This window comes from Opisthocomus hoazin, chromosome 5, assembly GCF_030867145.1.
Source record: "Opisthocomus hoazin isolate bOpiHoa1 chromosome 5, bOpiHoa1.hap1, whole genome shotgun sequence".
NCBI lineage: Eukaryota > Metazoa > Chordata > Aves > Opisthocomiformes > Opisthocomidae > Opisthocomus > Opisthocomus hoazin.
Window position 1 is genome coordinate 71,257,758 of NC_134418.1, and position 25,171 is coordinate 71,282,928.

The 25,171-nt window shown below is 38.7% G+C and overlaps 1 protein-coding gene across 1 annotated transcript in view; it reads right to left on the bottom strand.

Annotated features, from left to right (window-relative positions):
* SPOCK3 (SPARC (osteonectin), cwcv and kazal like domains proteoglycan 3) overlaps window positions 1-25,171 on the bottom strand; it is a 232,908-nt gene that overhangs the window by 24,693 nt on the left and 183,044 nt on the right. The window contains exon 7 of the mRNA XM_075421673.1: window positions 4,760-4,879. Within this exon, the coding sequence (XP_075277788.1) occupies window positions 4,760-4,879 (120 nt within the window). The remainder of the gene's footprint in view (window positions 1-4,759; window positions 4,880-25,171) is intronic.

The following is a 25,171-nucleotide window of genomic DNA, read 5'->3' on the forward strand; positions in this document are numbered from 1 at the left end:
ATATTAATGATTTTACAGATCAATGTGGGCTATTTCATACCTGGAACAACTCTGAAAAGCACCAGCAAAGCTCTATAAACTTACAACACATCTACCTCGGTCAGAAGGACTATGCCCAAGCTGTTTAATAAATCCTCTCTCAAGTGCCACCAGAGAGACTGAAGTATGAAAAATTCTAAATGCAAACAGACAAGCACAAAGGATGTCAGAAACTGCTTTCTTAAATGCAGAATGTTTTTTCAGTGAGGAAGGAAGTCTATGACAAGAACAAAGGACAGCCTGGGGGAAAGGGTGTCAAAACAGATTTTTAACTCCCCAGGAGTAATGACCCACTCCAGGGATCTGCTAGAATAACTAGGATTCTGAAAGGGGAGCTGCATTCAGGTGGCTTTTTGTCATAGCTGTTGCTCTGTACAGATCGCTAAGTGTCACGTGCCAAGTATAAAGTCATTGTACATGATTAATCAGTTCTTTGCAAGATTTATTTCTGGATGTAGCTCCCAGACATCCCCAAAACAGGGACTGAACTCCCTGGTATACTTTAAAATTAATAGGCATGTTGTCTTAGACCTACTATGACTTTGGAGACTGATTTTGAAGGATTTCATTAGGGATATTACTTGAAAGCTTAGGTCTTGAAGAACAGTTTTAAGAATTTCTTAATGGTATTAGAAAGGACATCACCACGTTGAATGGTCATCATTATTTTTGTTTCTTTGTGTGTTTACAGGGACAGAGTGACCTAATATTTTCTTCTAAACCACAGACATGTTAACTTCTCATAAGACACAGTGTCTTATGCTGCCTCAGATGAGAAATTCTAAAGTTCAGAAATGTGCATGCCAGGAAAACCACACAGTTGCATTAATGAAACCAGTTTTTAAACAATTTTTGCATCCCCAAATCCACAAATGAAAGAAAACTATTACTTTTCATATATTCATTCGATCACTTTCTGTCTATAGATGGACTGCCTTCTTGCAGTAGCCTTTGAAATTAATTCAATCTAGTCAATATTGGCTATTTATAAAATTGAGTAAATATTGCTCAAACCAGACCTTTTATATTCGAAAGCAATTTTTTTTCACAATTATATACATGCAATTTGAGTAACTGACCACAGTACTAAACCACCAAACAGCTATTGTGCAAATGTTTTTGTGAAACACTAAGTTTTGTTGAAAACCTCTTTTTTAAAGAGAAAAAGAAAAGAAGAGGAGATAGGACAAAATTAATGTCTTACACGTAACCATTTTCTACAATTTGTTTTGCTTTGTTTTAGGAAAAAGAAAATAAACATACTAAAGCCTACTTCCATGTTTCCATCCTAGCACTGCTATAACAAATAGTAAACTTTTCACACTTCTTGTAACAACACTACTTCTATTTTAAGGTTGATGAGGTATAACTCTTTGAAAGAGGAAATCTAATTCAAAATCACCATGGTAATCAATTAATATTTTGTACAACATTGTAGCTGTTAAGGATTAATTTCTGGTACCATGTTACAAGTGTGAGTCAAGCATTTCTGACAGCACCATGTTCACAGGGAATTTAAAGACAGTAGTACAATGAAAACAGATTTTTCCCACACAGATTATAACTCCTTACATGTTGATGAGAAAAAGCCCTGCGAAGACTAGTCTTAGCCATCCAAATCACCTCTTGATTCCATCTCTCAAAAAACTGGTAGGGTAGGATCCAGTCTAACTTGTGCCTAAAACTTCAGCTGCCTCCTAAAGTATGTGTGAATTTCTTACACCGTCAAAGGAGAGACCGTCATGACTTTGAAGGCTTCCAAAAGGAAATTCTGAAAACTGGGCCAGAAACCCGTTTTTTTTCCCCTCAGTTGGAACAACTGTATTCGTAGAGAAGACCCTCATCTGAAGGCTTTTAAAGGCAAATAATCTCTCTTTACCTGCCTTAGAAAGATCCCTTTACTAGCTCAGGCTAGGTGGAAAAGATCCCATAGACCCTAAAACTTTGGAGGAAGCTAATCAGAATGGGACCACAACATACTCTGCCCTGGTGAGGCCACATCTGGAGTCCTGTGTCCAGTTCTGGGCTTCCCAGTTCAAGAAAGATGAGGAGCTACTGGAGAGAGTCCAGCGGAGGGCTACGAGGATGATGGGGGGACTGGAGCATCTCTGCTACAAGGAAAGGTTGAGGGAGGTGGGCTTGTTTAGTCTGAAGAAGAGAAGGCTGAGAGGGGACCTTATAAACGCCTATAAATTTCTTAAGGGTGGGTGTCAGGAGGATGGGGCCAGACTCTTTCAAGTGGTGCCCGGTGACACGACAAGGGGCAAAGGGCACAAACTGAAGCATAGGAGGTTCCAGCTGAACATGAGGAAGAAATTCTTCACTCTGAGGGTGACACAGCACTGGAACAGGCTGCCCAGGGAGGTTGTGGAGTCTCCTTCTCTGGAGATATTCAAAACCCGCCAGGATGTGGTCCTGTGCAGCCTGCTCTAGGTGACCCTGCTTTGGCAGGAGGGTTGGACTAAATGATCCACAGAGGTCCCTTCCAACCCCTACCATTCTGTGAAAATCACCATTCTGTGATTTTCTGCAGAAGAGCTCCTTATGCTCACACACCAAAGTACTTCATGCAATTCAACAATCTGTTCTAAAAATACCCACACACCTCAACTGCTTTGCTCTACATAATCTAAGCAGATGGTTATTATCTTCTACACTGTACATGAAGTGCCAAAACATGAACATTTAGGATGTATTAGTTGTAAAATCAACATTAGGTAGACACCACTCAATACTACAAGTGTTGCTAACGTTATAATAAATGACCATCAAAGTCTGAAAATAAACAAACCGTTTTGGATCACACAACCTATTTCTAGGTCCAAAAATTGACAAGGTCCAAAAATCCACAAGACTCTTGCATTTTTAGTCACATATATTAAAATCTTAGATGTGAAGTTTAAATATCATCTTTGATTGCTATTATCAAGTAAAAATTTACAAACCAACAAACAAGTCATAAAATAAATATAATATATGCACGTACACATCATGATGCAAATACCTGTCTCAAGCATAGATACTAGATCTTATCAATGCCACCCGTGTGCTTAAGGAGAAAAGGCCAAGGAAAATGTCTAAGGGAAAAATCTCACACTCTCAAGAACTTTGTGCTCAGATTGCCTTTCAATGTATTAAAAGTATTAATTATGAACTTTACATTCTTGTATTACATAGAACCCAATTACTCTAAACACTGACTTTTTATTTATGTATGCCATAGTAGTTAATAGCTGTACAGCTGCTTATTTTATCACTGCCCAAATTTCTTCTTAAACTTTTACTGTATCAAGCTTCTAAACAGCTGTGCTGCATTTTTGACCTTATGTATTGGGTGTGTTACCCTCAACAAAGAGAGGAAGAAACAGAACCTTATGTTTGAGCTGACCTTAAACTGAGCAATGTGCTAACACTAGCTATATTATTAGATACATTTCATTTATTACTATACAATAAATGCTTACTTAAGAGCTGCAAACTTTGTATTTCTGTTGTTGTCATTATTGCATGAGAAGCAGACCACGTGCCAGTTACAGGCACCAACCAGAATGTCAGTTGGAAATACATGTTTTTAAATGTGTTTTTTTCAATATCAATAAAAAGTGACATTACTGTATTACCACCTTACCTCAGAAACATTTTTTCTCAATGTTAAGAGAAGCAGTCCCAGATAACACAGAATCATTTTTAATGAATCGTATTTTACAGAATTTTTCGTATTTCCTTAGTATGAAAAATCACACAAAATGACACTTCCAATTAAATGAAATAAATGGATTTCTTGGAAAAAAAAAAAAGAAAAAGTAATGCTACAAATGACAATCAAACAAAAACTTTTAAAAAATCCCAAATACTTAAAAAGTTAATAATGAAGGAACTAAGGTAGGTAGCCTGTGGTGGCCAAATTCTGTGAAACACTCTGGAAGAATTCATAGTTTGCTCTTAATATTAATGAAAGGTAGAGTTTTACGGCTTATGAAATCTAATTTGACTCTCCTTCACAGTAGGACATCACTCTTGAAACTATTACTGCACACTTCAATTACTATTTTAAATAAGCCCTTTGATAATTACATTTTAAACCTTTACTACTTTCCACAACAAAAAAACTATTCATATATTTCAGGGGGTTAGAAACAAATTATGCTCCCTACAGTTTCCACTTTATTAGTACTCCTGAGTCTTTTCCAATTTGAAGTACATCCTTGAAAATCCCTTTTTACATACAAGCTTTTTTCCCCTGTGTTTTTCTGTACCAGTACCTAGAGCGGCATCAACTAGCAACGATGGGTCACACATAATTACAGCTCCTGTACATTATTTCTTGGGACTAGCCATTCAGCAATTATTTTTTCCTTACGGAAAAGTTGCTCAAAATCCCTACTTCTTTCTTCTGTTTTGTCTCCTTATACAGCAGCTAATTATCAAGCTCTATCAAACAATCTGATAGCATTCACAAATGAAAGCATTGTGAATGGTAGTTGCCATACATTCTTACAAGCAAGAGTCTTGCCACATAACGTTGAAAGTTTAAAGTGAACATCTTATATGAGTACTAAGTCATAAATAAGAAATTAACCTTAGAAAAGCACAAAGCTATGGTGTCATACACATGCCTATTTAAAGCACGTAAGAATAAGGCAAGTCTTTGCAATGGAAATACAGAAGTACAGAAAAGTATCAAAAAGAATATCAAATAAGACAAGTAGAATTCTCTTACTGGTTCTTTCAGGCCTTTGAACAATCCTAGTCTTCTTATTCTGAATTCCACTTTCATGAAGTGCCTTAAACCAGTCTCTCAATCTGTTCGCAACCTCCCTGAATTCCAGGTCACTGCACACTGAAAAACAAAATGCAGAGCTGTTTCATGTTTTTCTCCTGGGCGCTAAATAGAACTTTTCAAACTATGTTAAAAAAAAATAAATATATATATATAAAATAATACAGACATGTATGTTCCACAGCTTTAATTCCTAAAGTACAGTTTCATTACCCAGGTATGCCTCCAAAACACAATTAAGTTCCTCAGGAATAAATGCCTGATGTATAAAGCAATTACAAAATTACACATATCTAGAAACTAAAAACATCCTCTACAAACTACTGCAAACTGCTAGAAACAGTTCTAGCACAGATACTTTCACATCTTACTGTAGATGAGGCTGTATGGCAGAGGTACCCATGACAGTTTTTTGGAGTTTCATTTCTGTGTTCATTAAGGCAATAGCAGTGAAAGCCCTACCAGAACAGGTTGGAGATGTGATTTAGACAGATAATGCAGGAACACCCAACTTGCTTTCCTATGCTGAAGTGTGAAAAGAGGAAATACGGTTAACAGCGAAAGTGCTTCAAGTGTCCTGAAAGCGTATTTGACTGAACGTAGTTTTACAAGCTAACATTCATGAGCACCTAACTACAAACAGGCAACTGTACGGTCGCTTGGTGATGGAAAGGATGGCTTCTTTGACCAGAAACAGCAAAGGCAGACAAAGCACGCAAGACCAAAGATAGCATCCACAGCACCAAGAGCAGCAGATCAGCAGCAGACTGGCCGAAGTGTTGTGCAGTACTGGTAGGTCATACTGAAGCCAGCAGCAGAAGCAGATAACAGAGGTGTGCGGTGAAGAGGCCTATTCACCTTCACTATATTAAGCTGCTGGAGAAGACAAAGAAAAGGTGTGCTTGGAGCAAGCAGATACCTCTTCTAGAACTCTGTTTTCCCATTTCATGTGTTTGAGAGAAGCTGAGAGAACACAACCGAAATAACAGGATCTGGAAGATGACAAAAGCAGGAAAAGCACTGGATGTAGGCTTCACTAGGTAACAAAATACCTTCCACTGCCCTTGTCAACAGTTCTCACTTCCAAATCAGGACCTTTTTCCACCTCTACCAGTAACTGACTAAGCTACCATCTGAAGAGCTCACACTTACGTTAGCAGAGCTTCACAGTGACGCTCTTGTCAGTACATCTCCAGTTCAGTTTACTTCTCCTTTATTACCTATCAATCCATAATATCTGGTGACACAGCCTTCAGCACACCTTATTAAACTGAACAACGCTGTGAAACATCAATTTGTGTTTTAGAGTAAGATTGAAACATGTCATTAGGTCGACAACCACCAATGCCTGCACAACAGCAGGCACCTAAGCATTTGTTTACTCATTCTTTGCTGAAAGTGTCTCTTGAGACGTTGACTCTCTTCATGAAAGACTTAGGAGCAATCTATACATATATTTGCATATATTACAAACTGACATTTTTATAAAACTTGTGTTGTGCTTTTCTCTTGTGTAATGGAACATTTTTTTTTTCTGATAATTCAATAGGGAACTGGGGAAAAAAAATTTCTCTAATGATGTATGGGCATGTGTGCTCAAAAATGTCATATCACAACAACTACATGAAAATGGTCTCCTGAGCCAAGACTACACATCGTAGTTCAAACTTGTGGGATTTCTATATTTGCTACCACACCACCTTCCTTTACCAATCCCTGCATCAGCTGACGGGTCAGCACAAAGAATCAGATATTAACTTGGGACACCCTGTTCCTCTTTAATTCCCCCCCCCATTTCAGGTGAAATAGAATAATATTGTTCCCTTCTCTAACTGCCCTCCCCTGGTTCAAGAGAAAGACTTTCAGGATTGAATCAAAGAGTATGGAGCACCACACAATCATTAGGGGTACCTGACCTCCCATCGATCCACTTTGTTTTATCTACCCTGCACAATACTGTGTAATACCACCACAGGTCCCAGAAAAAACACAGCCACATTAATTTGGTGCACTGACATGGCTATCTTCATCTACTTCTAAACTGTCTATATGCAGTGCTACTCTGATTAAACTCTGATGCTGAGGTGACCGACTCAGAGACAGTATATAAGCACATTTACAGGCACGGACACACATACAGATCCATATATAAGAGTGTGTGTGTGTACATATATATATGTATACATATAAAGAGAGAGCATGAGGAAGTGCCAGCTACAAGTAAAAGCTTTTCTGGAATAATATGAAAAGAAAGATGCACATAGCAGCTGCATGATGGAGAGAATGTGTGAATTCCTCCTTCCTGTAGAAGCAGCCAACACTGAAGCTCATCATCTCTAAGCTCATTAAGGTGGAAAAACCAAACACTAAGAAAAGGAGATAGTCCCTCTGGCTACTAGGTATAAGAATAAAACAGAGCTTGCAGTTTCAGCATCTGGTACCAGCCACTGTCATGCCCAATACAACATAAAATGACATTTTCTGTGCTCCTGTGAATTGCATTCCTTTCAGAATGGAAAGTAAATGTGGCACATTTTGGGCATCAGACATATGCTGTATCAGATCTCAGATGAGGGGCATTCTTCCAACTTCAACTTCTTATAACTATTTTCCCAAACTTTGCTTGACAATTTAAATCACGGTTTTTATTATTCTGAAAGAATGAGAAAACTTTAATAATGTTTGGTTCAATTTAATGATTTTGATAACTTTATCAGGGGAATAGATCACCTTCAAAAATCAAGGCAATGCAAAACAAACTGATTAAAACTGCCATTTGTCTATTTTACAGCCCATAGCTATTCAAGTGCTGGAGTCAGCTCTCAAACACGGCAGGTAATTACATTTACTGTATTCTTAATTTAAATGCACAGTGAATTTCTGGTTCATGACATTTCTAATACGTCAAGTAAAAGCAGACGTCTTCTATATGTGAAATACACAAGAGATGCAGCACAACTACATTAATCCACACACTTAACAATTTACATGACAAACTGTGTTCTCAGCATGGGTTTATAACAACATCCCGCATCTCAATATTGGAGTATCACATTTTTTTATCAAAGAACATTTAGTTCATCTACTAGCATCTCGGAAAAAGATTTAAACGGTAGAAGCAGCCAGCAAATTAGAATTCTTGCCATGAAACCTTCTATCAATCATCTCATTTCCACAGGATGCTTAAAATATGCTAAAATTTTGAGTTGGTTAAATAATAACTAATTATGCAATTTAATTTTGATTGCTGGAAAGTAAAATACACTGGGTGTGTTTTTTCTGGTGTGCTGTCCCCATCCCCCCAATCCTCTTTTTTTTCTTCTCCATTTTGGAGTTTTCCATTGAGAAATATAAGTTTCAGATTTCAGTATGCTTACTATTTTCCAGAATGCTTTTCAAGATCTAGCTGTCCAAATGTTAAAACGGCAGAATAATGAGAAAAAAAAATTAAGGATGTATTTTTCATCTTATGGTTCCTGTTAAGTGGTTTTGGTTGGGGCTACTTCAGGTTAATTCCCTACCATCTGATGTCAGCATTCATTCCCTTCCATGGTTACTCTTGCCTACGGTCCTCTCTAAATATTCTGTTACATTATACCATTTGAAGCATTTCAGAAACATAAAATAATCTGATGAAAACAATTTAGTTTTTTATATTGTGATTACTGGGGAAAAAAGCCAGTACTATCCTGACACGAGAAATAAAAAATATATATAAATAAAAGAAGAGACCTTATTAGCACATGATATTTTATACCAGAAAATGACAACACACAAAACAGATTTAGGTAAGTACATAAGAACATGGGGTATTAGCAGCGACGAATAGATCCTTAAAGCAGCACAGCTATTTCTGTAGTCAGAGATCAGCATTTGAGCACCTCTGGGCCAAGACCTCCCATGTCCTAAGTCCTTAGGTGCACGGTGTTTGGACTACATCAGCCACGACAGCGGCAGGAAGGTTGCACTCAGTACCCCCATCAGTACCCCATCAGGCAACACAGAGAAGCAGAGGACTGGTGGCTTCACAGAGAAATTTTCTCAAAGGAAAAGACTGAATCGTTTGACAGCTGTCAAAGGTAAAACAGGTAGTAAAACCCCATTTTGGTCCTATCTCAACACAGCCATGTGTGCCAAAACTTCACAGAAAAGAAGAACCACATACAATTCTTTCTTCACACACAACGGTGATTGTAATATATTTTCTAGAAGTAGCATTCATGTGACATCTAGAAAACCAACTTCTTAACATTAAATTCACATAATACTTTCTTCATTAAAATTATGTATCTATATGAATTAGAAAAGCTCTAAAATTGTAGTATTTTAAGGTTTGGGGCTAAACATTAATATATTTACTGCTTCAAATATTGTACTTCTAAATAAACCATGATTGATATTTCAAAGCTATTCCAAATAAATTTCTTTAGTATTAACACAGTACATGAAACAATCCACCTGCTTCCACGTTAAGTTATAAACATACAAAACCAGAAATTGTGTATTAGCTTTTTTGCATGTTCTTACATTAGGAAAATAATCTGGAAGCTGCTCTACAGCTGTCATATGTATGCACAGCAAACCGCGAAACAATGTAACTCTAATGTAATCTGGCAGAAGCCACATTTTACAAATTTCCGGTAAAGTGTTTTTGTACAGGATGCAGGAATACCTAAAAACAAATTCCAGGACAACTCAAGATCAATGTTATTCTTTAACAGCTTTTTGTACAATTGTGCTTTAGAACTATGTTTCAAATTTATTCTTAAGAATAGGGGTTACCATAACCTAATACATCATTAATACTGTTTGTTTTAATGTTGATTCACAGAATCACAGAATAGTAGGGGTTGGAAGGGACCTCTGTGGGTCATCTAGTCCAACCCTCCTGCCGAAGCAGGGTCACCTACAGCAAGCTGCACAGGACCTTGTCCAGGCGGGTCTTGAATATCTCCAGAGAAGGAGACTCCACAACCTCCCTGGGCAGCCTGTTCCAGTGCTCCGTCACCCTCAGAGGGAAGAAGTTCTTCCTCATGTTCAGACGGAACTTCCTGTGCCTCAGTTTGTGCCCATTGCCCCTTGTCCTGTCACTGGGCACCACTGAAAAGAGCTTGGCCCCATCCTCCTGACACTCACCGTTCAGATATTTGTAGGCATTTATAAGGTCCCCTCGCAGCCTTCTCTTCTTCAGGCTGAACAAGCCCAGCTCCCTCAGCCTCTCCTCGTAGGGGAGATGTTCCAGTCCCCTCATCATCCTCGTAGCCCTCCGCTGGACTCTCTCCAGTAGCTCTTCATCTTTCTTGAACTGGGGAGCCCAGAACTGGACACAGTACTCCAGATGGGGCCTCACCAGGGCAGTGTAGAGGGGAAGGAGAACCTCCCTCGACCTGCTGGCCACACTCTTCTTGATGCACCCCAGGATTCCATTGGCTTTCTTGGCAGCCAGGGCACACTGCTGGCTCATGGTTAACCTGTCGTCCACCAGGAAGCCCAGGTCCCTCTCCACAGAGCTGCTCTCCAGCAGGTCCACCCCAAGCCTGTACTGGTGCATGAGGTTGTTCCTCCCCAGGTGCAGGACCCTGCATTTGCCTTTGTTGAACCTCATCAGGTTCCTCTCTGCCCAGCTTTCCAGCCTATCCAGGTCACCCAAACCTTAACTTTTTTTTTCATTTGGATCAATCTGATCAGACTACTTGCCACCCCACAACAAGTGTAAGCACACACCCCTCCCTCGCCCTGCTGGCCACACTTCTCTTGATGTAGCCCAGGATATGGCTGGGCTTCTGGGCTGCGAGCGCACATTGTCGGCTCATGTCCAGGTTTTCATCCACCAGTACCACCAAGTCCTTCTTGGCAGGGCTGCTCTCAATCCTTTCATACCCAGCCTGTATCGATAGTGGGGGTTGCCACGATCCAGATGCAGGACCTTGCACTTGGCCTTGTTGAACCTCATGAGGTTCACACAGGCCCATTTCTCAAGTCTACATTGGGCTTTGTTTCTGATCTGTATCCTATCTCAGTACAGTACCTGCCTCAGTACTCCATCTTAATTCACATGGATTTATGTGAATAAACCCTGTATTCTTTAACAGAGAGGATCAGCCTAACACCCTGTTCACTAAAACGCTATCTGCCATTAAAACGTGCTTGCTCAGGGTTATGCTATATGATGAAAAATTATATTAATTATATTATGATGAAAAATTATATTAATTAATGGGTTGATGCATTCTAGAATGTTTAGGGACTTTTCATCACAGTGATCAGCTTCTAAAGATACATGCTGCCGAAATTACTGTATGCACTGGTCTGTACTGATTTAAAGTAGGTCAAGATGAGGTAATTCCGATCTATTCAGACTATTATTTCACCTGATAGACTGGGAGATGAATCTTTAATGGCAAAAGACAGACAGTAAAGGTTGTAGAAGGTTAGACAGCAATCAAAAAATGCATATTAAATCACATGAATCCGCACAAGAACCTGCCAAGAAGTACTTCTGGTTTTATCTAATGCCAATGCAAGGCATTCCTGCTATTACAATCAATTCTAGTAGCCATTGAGAGAATTAGTATGGGGTAAAATGAAGTCACTAGCTCAAAGGTTACTGGAGTTTCCTGTCATCTGAAGTAATAAAAACTGATTGCCTTTTAAAACCAACATACAGGACTATGCAAAAAATGAAGGGATCTGAAAACTTATAGGTACGCAATCCAGATATATCTTTATAAAAAATATTATTTAAATGTCAGGTGAAACCAACTGTTCGATTTGTTTTCACATACAGTAAATGTTACAATTTGTGTTGGCATTTGAATATAATTTAGTGATTGGAAGCAGAATATTTGAAAATGCTAATCAGTATGTGTTCTTTCTGTGCCTTTCAACTCAAGCTAATTGATGAAGAAGTAAAAATAGTGCCACTGAAAGCTATAAAGACATGCAGAACATATTTTGGGACTAGCATAATGGTTTGAATTCCCTAACATATTTAAACCAGTCTTCGCTTTCTGACATAACACAAAACAAGTTATTTTAACAGCTTTTACTTTTTATATAAACAGAGACGTATATATAAAATTATCTGTAGTTTAAGAAATATAAATCATTACCATGTTGACATAATAAGCACACTGAAATGCTGCTGTATTAAGGAGTAGCTGTTGTTAAGTGAAGGGTCAGAAGTGATTCAGAAAAAAAAAGTGAAAAACATGCCACACTATGTAGAATCATTCACAGTAATACATGAGACTATAAGTCTGCAGATAGAACCAGCGTCTCTGTTTACTTCAGGAAGAGATAGTTTCACCTACTTGTTCAGCAGCAGACCTCAGTTCAACACTCAATTCTAAGAGCAGAAGGCCTGACAACTGTGAAGGAAGCTATATAAACCTAAAGAAATTATTACTACACAGTTTAACAGTAATTTAAGTGTAAAACTCACACACTGATCTGTCTTCTTTTATGCCCCGCAGCCAGAATAGTCCCAAAGTCTTTATATCACATAACATAATATAACACTTATGGGTTGGACTAGATGACCTTTAAAGGTCCCTTCCAACCCAAACTATTCTATGATTCTATGACTTCAATTTCTGAATCCACTAACGGCCAGTTAGCTTGAAAACTATGATTTACTGATGACATGGCCAGTGAGATTAAGTTGTAGGAGAAAGATTCAGGCTTTGTATCAGTGAGATATGAAGTACCTTGCCCTGCCAGAAGGCACACTTCCAAGACACAATGTGGTACTCCACCATCGCATCATGTGGTTGTGCTCGGCACACAACTCCATCATGTGTTTCAAGATACACACCCCCTACAAACAGAACTGCAGAAGATCACCCCAGAACACACAATCTCATGCAACTGGGCAGAACTATATTCATAAATTCATGTATATAACAAAATAACCAAGAAGTAAATATACAGAGAGCATATTTCAAGAACAGGGTTCACATCAACAACCGCCTACAGCAAACTAGGATTTACTGAATGTGAGATGAGTTACTTAATCAGTGTGTGCCAAAGCAAGACTTGTGATCAGCCCAACTTTTTCTACATGTTGGAAACACTCCATATGATCACAGAATGACAGAATAATTTATGTTGGAAGGGAACTCCAGAAGTCATTCAGTCTTGCCCTCTGCTAAAAGCAGGTCTAATTACATCAGGTTGCTCAAGGCAGTGTTCAGTCATTCATGTCCTGTGATCGTCGTGCCATTCACAAGAAGGTTCCTCACTATATGAAAGACTACCTCTCTTTAAAAGAAACTATATACTCCTATGTACTATCTCGTAACTCTATACTGTTTTCCCTGAAAAGTACAAGTGCATTTTCTCATGCTGTAACTGGAGGACTGCACCCATCTGTCCAGGATTACTAGACACCCAAAAACCTGGTTCCAGCAGCAATTCCGACTCATCTGCAAGGAGGGTTATTTAGAGCACTCCACAGCTGATGCTTATGCAGTCCAATGCCCTTTCAATGCATTACCTACCATTCATGCACTACTGTATGGCTGTGCAGTAAATCTTACGCATCTGAGATGCACTGATTAACTGCACATCCAGCATGTCCATTTAAACGTGCTTCTTTTCCAGAGGACTCTTGTGTGAAAATATGGTAACCCCAACACACTGCCATTAGAATGCAGTGCTGCCTTTAAAGACAGTATCCATTAAAGTGAACTGGAATGTTATATAAAGCGCACCTACTCAAGGTCAGTACTCTGCAAGGCTGCCATTCTACACACGTTTATTAACTTAGCCCTGAGAAACTGATTGCGCGAACCGAAAATTCCTGGCTCCAGACTAACAGCTAGTCACCGTTTGGCTAACTCTAAATGTCGAAGAATACCTGAAGTAAAATTATATTCAAATAGCCTTACAGGCTAATAATGTAATTATGTAATATAATGTAATATATGGCAGTATTTCTAGTTCTGTATCATCTCTGTCAGAAATGGGAAAAATAACATATGGCAAAAAGAAACATGGTCACAAAAACCAATAAATGTGGCAGAAGGACAAAACGCCCTTCAAACTTGTAACTAAAGGATGGGACAGTCATTTCAGTAATCTTTTACAGTCCCATGTGTACAATCAGAACTTTTTTTTTAAACAGGCTGTACATTGAAAAACTTCATATATATATATTTCCATTTTTATAAGCTCATGAAGTTTATTAGCCATCTGTTACCTCTCGGGCCAATGATTTTAGGAATATACCTTGAAATTAACAAATAAAAGCATTCTGATTTCCTTACTATTTAACTCAACATAATGAATTTTCTACTTCAGTTAGTCTATGCTACAAGATAATTAATATAAATGCTGCAGATACTGTATCAGGGAACTGCAGCTGCTTATTCTTACTGCCTCAGATTAATGTTGCATACAGACATTCTGCTCATGATTAATGTTTCATAAAATTTAAAATTATTTCAATTAAACTACATTTTCATAAAATAAATCTGGTATTTTTGTGCCTGAGAGTTTTAAAGACTTCACATTTAAACATAATGACCATTTCTGAGTGCAGGAAAAATAGTAGTAACCACAACATACAGAATTTATATGCTAAGACACTATTTTCAACTTAAAATACATAAACTTACCAAAACATTGGAATTAAATAAGACAATAGTAATTCTTTGATCTGTCAGAAGTATCACAGACCTGTTGTGGAACTTGTTAATTTGTTTTCTGGAGGACAGTCAATATATATGGCTTCCTTTGCTAACTGCTGCTAACCTTCAGTGTTGGTTATCATTTCTCATCCTGCTCTGTTATTCTGAACTATTAATTTCTGAGAATGAACTTGTTCTCTATACCCCTCACCAGCCTCGTTGTCCTTCTCTGGACACGCTCCAGAAACTAAATGTCCTTCTTGAAGTGAGGGGCCCAAAGCTGAACACAGGACTCCAGGTGCAGCCTCACCAGTGCTGAGTACAGGGGCACGATCACCTCCCTACTCCTGCTGGCCACGCTGTTCCTGATACAAGCCAGGATGCCATTGGCCTTCTTGGCCACCTGGGCACACTGCCGGCTCATGGTCAGCCAGCTGTCAACCAACACCGTCAGGTCCTTTTCCTCCGGACAGCTTTCCAGCCACTCCTCCCCAAGCCTGTAGCGTTGCATGGGGTTGTTGTGACGGAAGTGCAGGACCCAGAATTTGGCCTTGTTGAACCTCATACAGTTGGCCTCGGCCCATCGATCCAGTTTGTCCAGATCCCACTGCAGAGCCTTCCTACTCTCAAGCAGATCAACACTCCCACCTAACTTGGTGTCATCTGCAAACTTAATGAGGGAGCACTCAATCCCCTCACATCCAGATCATTGATAAAGATGTTAAACAAGACTGGACCCAAAACTGAGCCCTGGGGAACACCGTTCGTGACTGGCCGCCAACTGGATTTAACTCCATTCACCACGACTCTCTGGGCTTGGCCATTCAGCCAGTTCTTTATCCAGCCATGGGCAGCTAGTTTCTCCAGGAGGATACTGTGGGGAACAGTGTCAAAGGCCTTACTAAAGTCCATGTAGACAACATCCACAGCCTTTCCCTCATCCACTAGGCGGGTCACCTGAGCAAAGGTGAGGTAGGTTGCCAAATTCAGTTTCAAGGAGTCCGGAAAGCACTACACAACTCTGCTACAAAGTCAGGACATTCTCTTCCTTTCAAAGACAAGATTGACAGGGTTCCGCAAAGAATTTTTCGCATTTGACATAAAACTCCTTGAAACCTAGTGGACAAGGATAAAAAGACCACTGAATAATGCTCTTTATAAAGAAAACTTAAAAATACATGCATATTATTTCAATATTTCAAATTAGATGTTTTCTGAAATCAGAAATGTCCTGTGCTCAGAAGAGGCTTCAAAGATCCACCACACCAGGTAATTCTGCACACAGAACCTGGAAGCGACTGTTGGAGCTTGCTTTCTATTGTGAGATAAAATTACCATTGTGCCTTGGTAGGACTGTCTACTGGTTTGCACCTTTTCTCTTGCAGGGAAGGACAGCAGAATTGAACACTGGGCTGAACAATCACTGACTAATAGAAATTAACTAAACTCTCTTCTGAAAGCATCTGGCATAAAGAAATGTTACATCACATTAGATCCCACTAAAGTCTGACAGATTTAAGGCTGGCATTCCAGCAGTTTTCTTCTTTTTATATTTAGATTGTGATCTGATGGTTTAAATCACTTTGTACTTACCCTAACCATTTGCTTGTGTGTCTTTCTTGAATGCTTAATCACTAACACTGCTCTTAATCACTTAAAATTGTGCATTAAAGAGCACAGTTGCCTGCAGATATGTCAGTGAGGACTGAGAGGGTGGAATCACTCAATTTCGTTAATTATTCGTCTTTCCTGAAGTGTGGCCTTCAGAGGTAGACAAGCCCTTTCTCTACTACTGAAGAAAACTATGGCAGTCGATCCATTAAACGCAGTAGTAAAGCAGCAGGACCAACTCCCCCCAGCACAGGAATCACATGCACTGAGATACAAACTCTACTACAGTGTAGCAGCACCTCACTGAAATCAGAACTCTAGTTAAGTAAATGTAATCTGCAGCTGTGTCTCCACACAAATTCACTAATCAAAAGTTGAAGGAGAAATGAAGAAAGTAAAGATTTTAAAAAGATATGATTAGGGTACAAATATCTGAACAGTTTACACATGCATACATGAAATACGTCAGCAAAGTGCAATATGTTTTGCTAGTCTATGCACTGAACACCAAATGGATTGTTCATGAATGTCTGATGTAGATCAGAGAATTTTTATGAGATGTGTATGAATATTCATAGAGATAGGCATTTATTTAGCCTTGGTAATTTCTAATGTGGTTATTCCTACATATCTTTTAAATCCAAAAATCCTGCATTACCAACAGTGACCCTACTGAATTACAATTATTATTTTTAGAGAGGAAGCGGAAACTTGTTCAAAGTGCTGTTTTATAAATAAGCAAGAAGGATATGAGAAACACGAACTGGTGAGGCATATGCGAGTGTGAAAATGTCAGAGACTACAGTGTCTGATAGGATACCATTTGCAAGTTAAAGGACTCCAAATCTGTTGCTTTTTCATTAATATAATCTACAGGAAGAAGCCCATGGAGAACACTATTCCCAGAGGTACATCTGAAAGGGGAACAGCTACTTTACCTCATCAGAGAGTCTGACAGTGAACTAATAGTGTAGATAACCAAGGACAAGAGCCAAGAAGCAAACCAACAAGCCACATTATTTGACAAGGCAAACATACCCTTATGTGCTCTCCCATATTCCTTTACTCCAAGTCTGCGGCCCAGAAATGGAGACCATGCCACATTCAGTATAGGAAGAAATGGCTCCAGAGAAGCTTAATGGTCACTGAACTATTTCACAAGGTACAATGACATTCAGAGAAGAAATATATTTCGGGTGCTCTCTTAGTTAAAGGGGCAGATTTAACACCTTTCTTCAGGGGAGATACTGAACTGCTATGTTGAAGATGAACTGTGTGTCCTAATAAACTGCTTCATCATAAAGCAGTTATTAAATAAATATGTGTTAGTTTATCCTTAGTAAAGCTTTCAACTTTCTACAGAGAGAAAATAAGACTTCCAGAGGCTGGCGCCCTCCTTTCAAAATAAAATTGTCAAGATAGAATTAATGAAAAAGGGAAAAATGTTGACCAAGAAAGCTTTCCTTTTTTTAATCAAACTATTCAGTTTTTTCAACATGTTCTACTGACTGATGTACTGAGATAATACAGGTTTTGTCCGAACAGACTGGATTCTAACCCTAGGGTTGCTGTTTTCCCATTACAGATCAGGGTCCACACATGTAGACACAATACAGATATCCCGTTGAACCTAACAACAGCATGTGCTTTTTGAAAAGCTTAAACTATGCTTTTCTGCTTTAACATATCCTGTTAGTGAGCAACAAAATAGAAAGTTCCTCATCTATATAGCCTTTCCACTTAAATTGAACAAAGGCTACAAGGGAAGACCTAGAAGACATTTGCCATTTAACCAGCTGCATTGAATAACTCCCCTAAACTCAAAAGACCTCTTCTTAAACACAGTGATAAAAAATTGTCACCCAAGACACCAAAAATAGAAACTAAGTTATCTGAATTGGCAACAGAAGACTCTAAGTTTAACAAAATCAAAGCACTCAGTGAAGTTAATGTGCAAGGCCATCAGAGACTTTGTATCTTTTGTCACTTGCAATGACATCAAATACAATGTTGAGGAAATCCAGTTATAACACTGCCACTTAAGATTTCAGATATCTATAAACTTTCTCGAGAAGAATTAATGTTTTTTTTTTTTTTTGTTAAGATGAATGCTTGGCCTCCAAATGGCTCAGTCCGTTCTTCTGGTATCTATACACCTCCCATGGCACCTACGAAATACACAATGTTCCTTGGGAACACTGTAGTAGCTGAAGAAGAACTATGGTACGCATTACCATTTGAGCCCATCACAGAGGAAAATCACGCTTCAAACAGAAAAATCTGCAAAAGGAGAAAAAACTAAGGAAAGTACTGTAGAACTACAAGCATATGTACTCCCTTCACCTCCTTTGCAGGGAGAACAAACTTACTAGACAGGAAAAGGAGACAGAAAAAATTCTGACTACAGCTAATGCAGGAAAGCAGTAACATCCCATCATTAAGAATGACAATTCAGCAGCTGCAGAGCCGTGCATAAGAATGGTTGCTCATGGTTAGACCAAACTCTGCCAAGCCTCACGTCTTGTCTCTAAAAGCAGCTATCCATAGATGCTATGCAAAGAGTGATATTTTTGTGGTACGTCTTCTCCCCCTACTTGATCCACAGCTCAGAGATGTCTTGAGTTCACAGCATTTAAATGTGTAGTGCAGACCCTGAACATTTCTGACTATCTGCAGATTTCATGTTTCAGGGAAATACAGACTTCATTTTTATGAAATGACAAGGACAGAAAATCTGCTTGATCAAGATACTCCTGAAATCTATTCACTTTCTATTTGCCATCCCATAAGGGAAAACTTATGAAGCACAATTCGTAAACCTTATGAAGAAATCCCTCTGTTGCCAGCAAAACAGGATAGTGATAAAAGGAAATAAAAAATATGACATTAACTTCTGAAAAAAAAATCTATACAATAAAATGTATTGTATTATAGACAAAATCTATGCAACAAGAATGTACATTGCTTTTCCATATGGTGATTAAGGACTGTTGAAGACAGAAATAGTATGGACCATTAGAGATGTCAGGCAGTGATCTATTCAGTTATAATTTTGCTTGTTAATCACAAAGCATGAAAGATATCTGAAGTAACTGGATGTGCTGATTATCAGCACCATTGCCTACAGCTGAAAGGAACTGTCAGATGTCATCAACTGTGAACCTCTTCACCACTGCATCTGAGACTTTGAAACAACTATTACCCCTAATAATGGCATTACTGTTCTGTACTGTTTGCAAAATTCATGCAACTGTTTAAACTGTCAGCGACATCAGTACTTGGTCAGAAAGAGCCTGAAAATAATGGACCAGTAGCTGAGGCTTTAAAAGCAAAAAACAAAAGCAGCATTTAATTATTTTAAGAAACAGTCAAATGTCTACTGATAATGGTTTTGAAGATATCCTAATAAGAGCAGAAAGAAATATTTATAGTGTGAAATTATATCAACTTTTCACAGATTCTTCTCTGTCAAAAGATTTTAAACATAATTTTCTAGTTATTATTCAGATAGCACTAAATTTTATGTTATTGAACTTCAATTTCATGCATGTTTATTTTCTGTTTCTATTTTGTATTTCTGAAAACACATCATTAACTACAGAGAAACATGCAGAAATATAGCACAGTGATATCTGAATTCCAGTGGTCACACAAAAGTAGTAAAAATTATACTCTCAGATCTTCCTTCAGCAATGATCGCCATGAAGATCAACATGGCACTACAGAGCCCTGAGAAACTATTCTATTCTATTGGGCCAGCTGGATCACTAGGCTATTCAGGTGTTTTTTAAGCTACAGACACTGACAGTCACATGCCAACCAACTGCGGTCAAAACCCCACGTGGTCTTGCTCTCACTGCGCTGAGCTCAGAGGGACATTGCTTTCCTGCCTGCATGGCTCATTGCCTTGGTTTCAGGATGCTGCCATTGCACCTCAATGACCTGCAGCCTACAGCAGATTCCTGCTCAGCAAGGTGAAGCTGAGGCACAGCAAATGTGTGAAGACAGAGATTATTGGATTCAACAGCAGTTACCATCACCAAGAAAATTTACTTGTAGAGTAGCAGGTCCAAGTTTAAGAGCTTCTCCATAGCTCTTATTTCATTAAACAAACAGAAATCCTGGTTCCGTTTAGTGGGAGTTTTGTCACTGATTTCAGTAAGGCCAGTTTTCCCTTCAATAAATATGAAAAACCTCATTATTCTGTCGCACAAAGCCCACCCTTCCTCCTGGTCTGACAATTGTAATTTGAAGGCTATAATGTGCCTGCTGCTAGAATGCCTGAGTGGACTTGACATTTACTCACTTGTTGCTGTCTGTAGGCATTACAAATGGACATCATCAACATATGTTTCTACTTTAAGAGCCAAGATTGCTATTATTTCTTCATATGCAATCTACTTATACTGAAAAACACTGGTTTAGTCTCATTTTATACTGAATTCCTATTTTAGCAACAAAAAAATTTCTACGGCTGCTCATGAATTAGTAACAGTTGGTAACTATGAGGAAGGAAAAAAAATAATATAATCCTATAACATACTGTACATAACACAGAGTACCTTTGCTATACTTTAAAGTCAACCCTGGAAGACTAATTTATGGTTTTATTGTTTTAAGTTGGACTGGATGTAGTAAGTACTTTAAGAAAAGGTCATTAAGTATAGAGAATAATTTTATTTAAATTATAGTATTAGATCAGCAGGAAATTGTTTTAAGTAATATTTGACAACTAAAATGTGACCACTGTGGAGCTTTTTTGATTTAACATCTGTATAAACTTGACTTACAAGCTTGGCTGTTTCCTATAAAGTTAAGGCACTTCCAGGTTTGGTTTCTGAGTGTTGTGGTGGGATTTTTTAGCAGTCCCTACTGTAATCCCTAGAATACAAATTCAAAATGCACTAAGGATTTGGTTTTAATCAAAGACAGGGATGGAGAACAGCAGGCCCTCTATGAGCTCCTTTGTCAGAGTGCCACAGACCAGCACCTCAGCACATGTGGCAGAACAGGCTATGAGTGGGCCTGGTCCTCTTCAGCGGAAAACTTGATTAGTTTACATTTATTGATACTTGATGTTTAAATCTTATTAAAGGTTTCTGACTTTGTGCAGAACCAGCTGAAGAGCACAGCATTCATTCTGTTGGCTCAGCCCCGACAGCAGCAGCAGATAGAAGACACATTCAAAGCATCACAACTCTGCAGTAAATATGGGACTGCAGCGTATGCAAAAAAGTTACAGCCACTTTTAAGCTTGTGCCACTGTTGATTAAAGACCTGTTAAAAAGTCTAAGCCAGCTAAAAGTGTTGTCTACTGATAAACACACGTGGGTAAGTGAAAAATGGGAATCTAAGAAGACTAAATAAATTTGTTGCAGGACATGATGCAGCATGGCCAGCAGTTGCCATTATGGTAATCTAGTTTAACTTTCTGTGTAAAAAAGTTCAGTACAAATTCAGCTAGTAATTTCTGAAATTAGCCAGGAACTTGAGCTGTGGAAAATTTTCTTTTTAAAAAAATAACACTGAACCCTATCATTTCCAAGTTGATACCAGAAGTTACAATCAGAAAAGAGAGCCCACCGAACCCAAAGGCATTTTATTTGCAATTTAAAACCGTATAACATCATTGTTTAAGCCTCAGAACATACAAATAAAACATAGAAACTAATTAAAGCTTTAAACTTAAGAAACTGTTTATCCTGTACAGGCTGAGAAGAAAAAAATACTAGAAAGTACGTTTGTGAATTTTGCTGTTGACGCCTCAAGACATGTCATACTGTATTTTGGGCAAATCTATCAAACAAGAAAGTAAGTGGACATATTTATAAACAGAATCATAACTTAGCAATCAGATTAAAATAATGCCTACTGACATAGAATAATTTCATTTGGAAGGGACCTACAATGATCATCTAGTCCAACTGCCTGACCAATTCAGGGCTAACCAAAACTTTAAGAATGGTATTAAGGGCATTGTCCAAATGCCTCTTAAACACTGACAGGCTTGGGTATCAACCACCTCTTTAGGAAGCCCGTTCCAGCATTTGACCACCCTTTTGGTAATGAAATGCTTCCTAATGTCCAGTCTAAACCTCCCCTGGCGCAGCTTTGAACCATTCCCACATGTCCTGTTACTGGGTACCAGGGCGAAGAGCTCAGCACCTCACTCTCCACGTCCACTCCTCAGGAAGCTGTGGAGAGCAATGAGGTCACCTCTCAGCCTCCTTTTCTCCAAACTAGACAAGCTCAAAGTTCAAAGCCGTTAACCGCTCCTCACAGAACATGCCTTCCAGCCCCTGCACCAGCTTTGTTGCCCTCCTCTGGACACATTCAAGCATCTTCACAACCTTCTTCAATTGTGGGGCCCACAACCACACGAAGTACTCACGGTGAGGTCGCACCAATGCTGAATCCAGCGGGACAATCACCTCCTTGGACCGGCTGGTTGTGCTGTGTTTGATGGACCCTGGGATGGGGTTTGCCCTCCTGGCTGCAGGGCCCACTGCTGACTCGTGCTGAGCCTGCCGCCGGCCAGCACCCCCAGGTCCCTCTCTGCAGGGCTGCTCTCCAGCCCCTCCTCTCCCCATTCGTACTTGTGCCCAGTGTTATCTTAGTAATAGTGTTTCTTTCAAAATGAGTCAGCATGAGGGAGCTGTGTCCAAATAACAGCACTGTACAACGCCTGGTCCATTAAACTCAAAAATGCTCCCCCTACCAACATGACATCTCTGTATAAAACATCTGACATAAGTAAATAGCTCAGCAAGATAAAATAAACGAATACTGAATGTCTACTCGCTGCTTTAAGCCCAACTATGTCAGAGAGTTTGACAGGGATCTTGGCAGGAATTATTAAACAACGAAACAGAAACCATGACATTTTCAAATGCCATTGACATTGATCACCTGTGAAGAAGATGTAGGCAACAGCTCCTCTGATTATTCAGTCACTCAACAGTGATGGTAATCAGAAGAAATTTCCTGAGGATAAAGGCAGTGATAACGGCCTGCGGGGGAGCAACTCACAAAACCTCTCCAAAACCTCTCTGAGAGGTGGTCAGCTAGGTATAATAGGTATCTAGATTTTGTTTGTTTCTCATTTACCACACACACAAAAAAATATGCAGGCCTTTCAGCAGAAGTTAGGAACATAAATATATGGTTGAATCTAGACATAAAAACCCAGGGAGTTCCTCTCTTCTCTTCTTCCTACACAAGGCATCCACGCACCTGCCTGCTGCGCACAAAGCTGCGCTCTGGAGCCAAAGGCGTAATTAAAGAAGGATCATCTCCTTGCTATTCACATTTTCTTTATTTACCTTTCTCCCTCTTCTAAGCTGTTTCTTTCTTTAGTTCCTCACATTTTGAAGTGTCTAGAGCTAACAAGCCACACATTTTTTTTGCATCTTCTTGTACAACATGTAATACACTTGTCCCATTTAACCACTTTGGTCTTGAAAAGTTTTCTGTGCAAACTGTCACTCTGCACATATTTCTGTATCAAAATACCTTTTACAATTATCATAGTGTTACTGAATGAATTTTGTTCTGCAGCAAAATACCATGTATTTGGTTTTGAAAAAATATTAAAATGTAAATCTTTTTTTATTAGAACAGTAAGATGCTGAGCATTTTACTCTAAATTAATTGATAGACATTTATGCAATCACTACAAAGAAAACAAATGTAGATACACATAATTTTTTAGTCCATGTCTAACCATTTTCCCTTATAGCATTGGAAGAAGCAAGGAAATAGTCTTTAGGAAAACACTCATTTTTGTATTAACTGATATTTCACAGATTAAGCATATTCAAAGTTTTTTAAAAAATGCAGTTTAACACTAAGAGACTGATAGCAAAAAATAAGATACCAGCGATAAACACTACTACCAAAAATAACCACATTGAACTCTTTACTTCAGATTCCTTTTTGTCTTAGAGTATTCATTTAAATATTAGTTCTTTGGAAAGCTTACACTCAGTGTTTTCTGTTTGCTATACTACAAAGATCACAATAGGCAGATGCACTTTGTTATATAGTTACATGTATCATAGCTACTCTTTGGCTTCCACTGCAAAAGGAACTTTTCATCATTCAGAAGAATGTTGATGAGCATTTCTAGGGTTTGGTAAGAATTTTTTACTCAGTTTTTATTTTACGTTACAGAATGACTCGTGTTTGCCTCCACGTGATACACTGGAACAAACTACTCAGCTACAGAGGACAAGTGTTACCACACTTCGGTTTTTTAGAACTCTGTTCTTTATCTACCCCAAAACTCTGGTAATAAAGAAGGAATTTCAGACCATATCAGAGCCAGTGCAGTAGCTCTGCCCAGGCCATTTCATGTTCAGCTGTCCCAGAAGAGTGTACAATTCAAGTCTCAAGCCATTAAGCTGCAAGCATCTGTGATGCACCGGACCCCCTGCATATGCAGGGCAACTGCTCTGCAGGTATGCATTGGCTATCTGCTTAGTGCTTAAAAAATGCATGCCAATGCCATCAATCTCTTTGCAATGGCCTCCTTAATAGGTATATGCATTTCTATTTCCATTACGGAAGTCGTAGACAGCAAAATGGGCATTCTTCCAGTCTAGAGAAATCTTGCTTAGAGGCAGAGCAAAAGCAACAAGGAATAGCAGATTTGGCAATTATCCGATGACCTCCACAGTAACGAAATACAGTACAATATTATCCTTCTGCTCTGTATAGTCAACATTCTTCTACATATAAATATATATGGCTAGGGATTTACGTTACTTCTAAGGCTCCTTCTGTCCTTTGTCCAAATGTCAAGAATAAATCATTACCCTATTAAAAAGCTTATGTCAGATTAAATTGAATGTGACATCACTGTGGCTAAAACAGATGGAAAGCAAAGGCTGTTTCGCTGGCTTTATTATTTGCAAACACTTTTTATGTGCTCATGTTCTATAAAACACGTTAGGTTTCTAGACTATTACTAATGATTATACTTCTCCATATATCTTGTGTGTGGTTACGTTACCCTCCAAAGTAAATCACAATGCTCGGTTTCACAGAATAGTTTCAATGTTTTAGTTGCTACTGTAAAAGACCTACTTGCATTTGGCACATAAAGCTG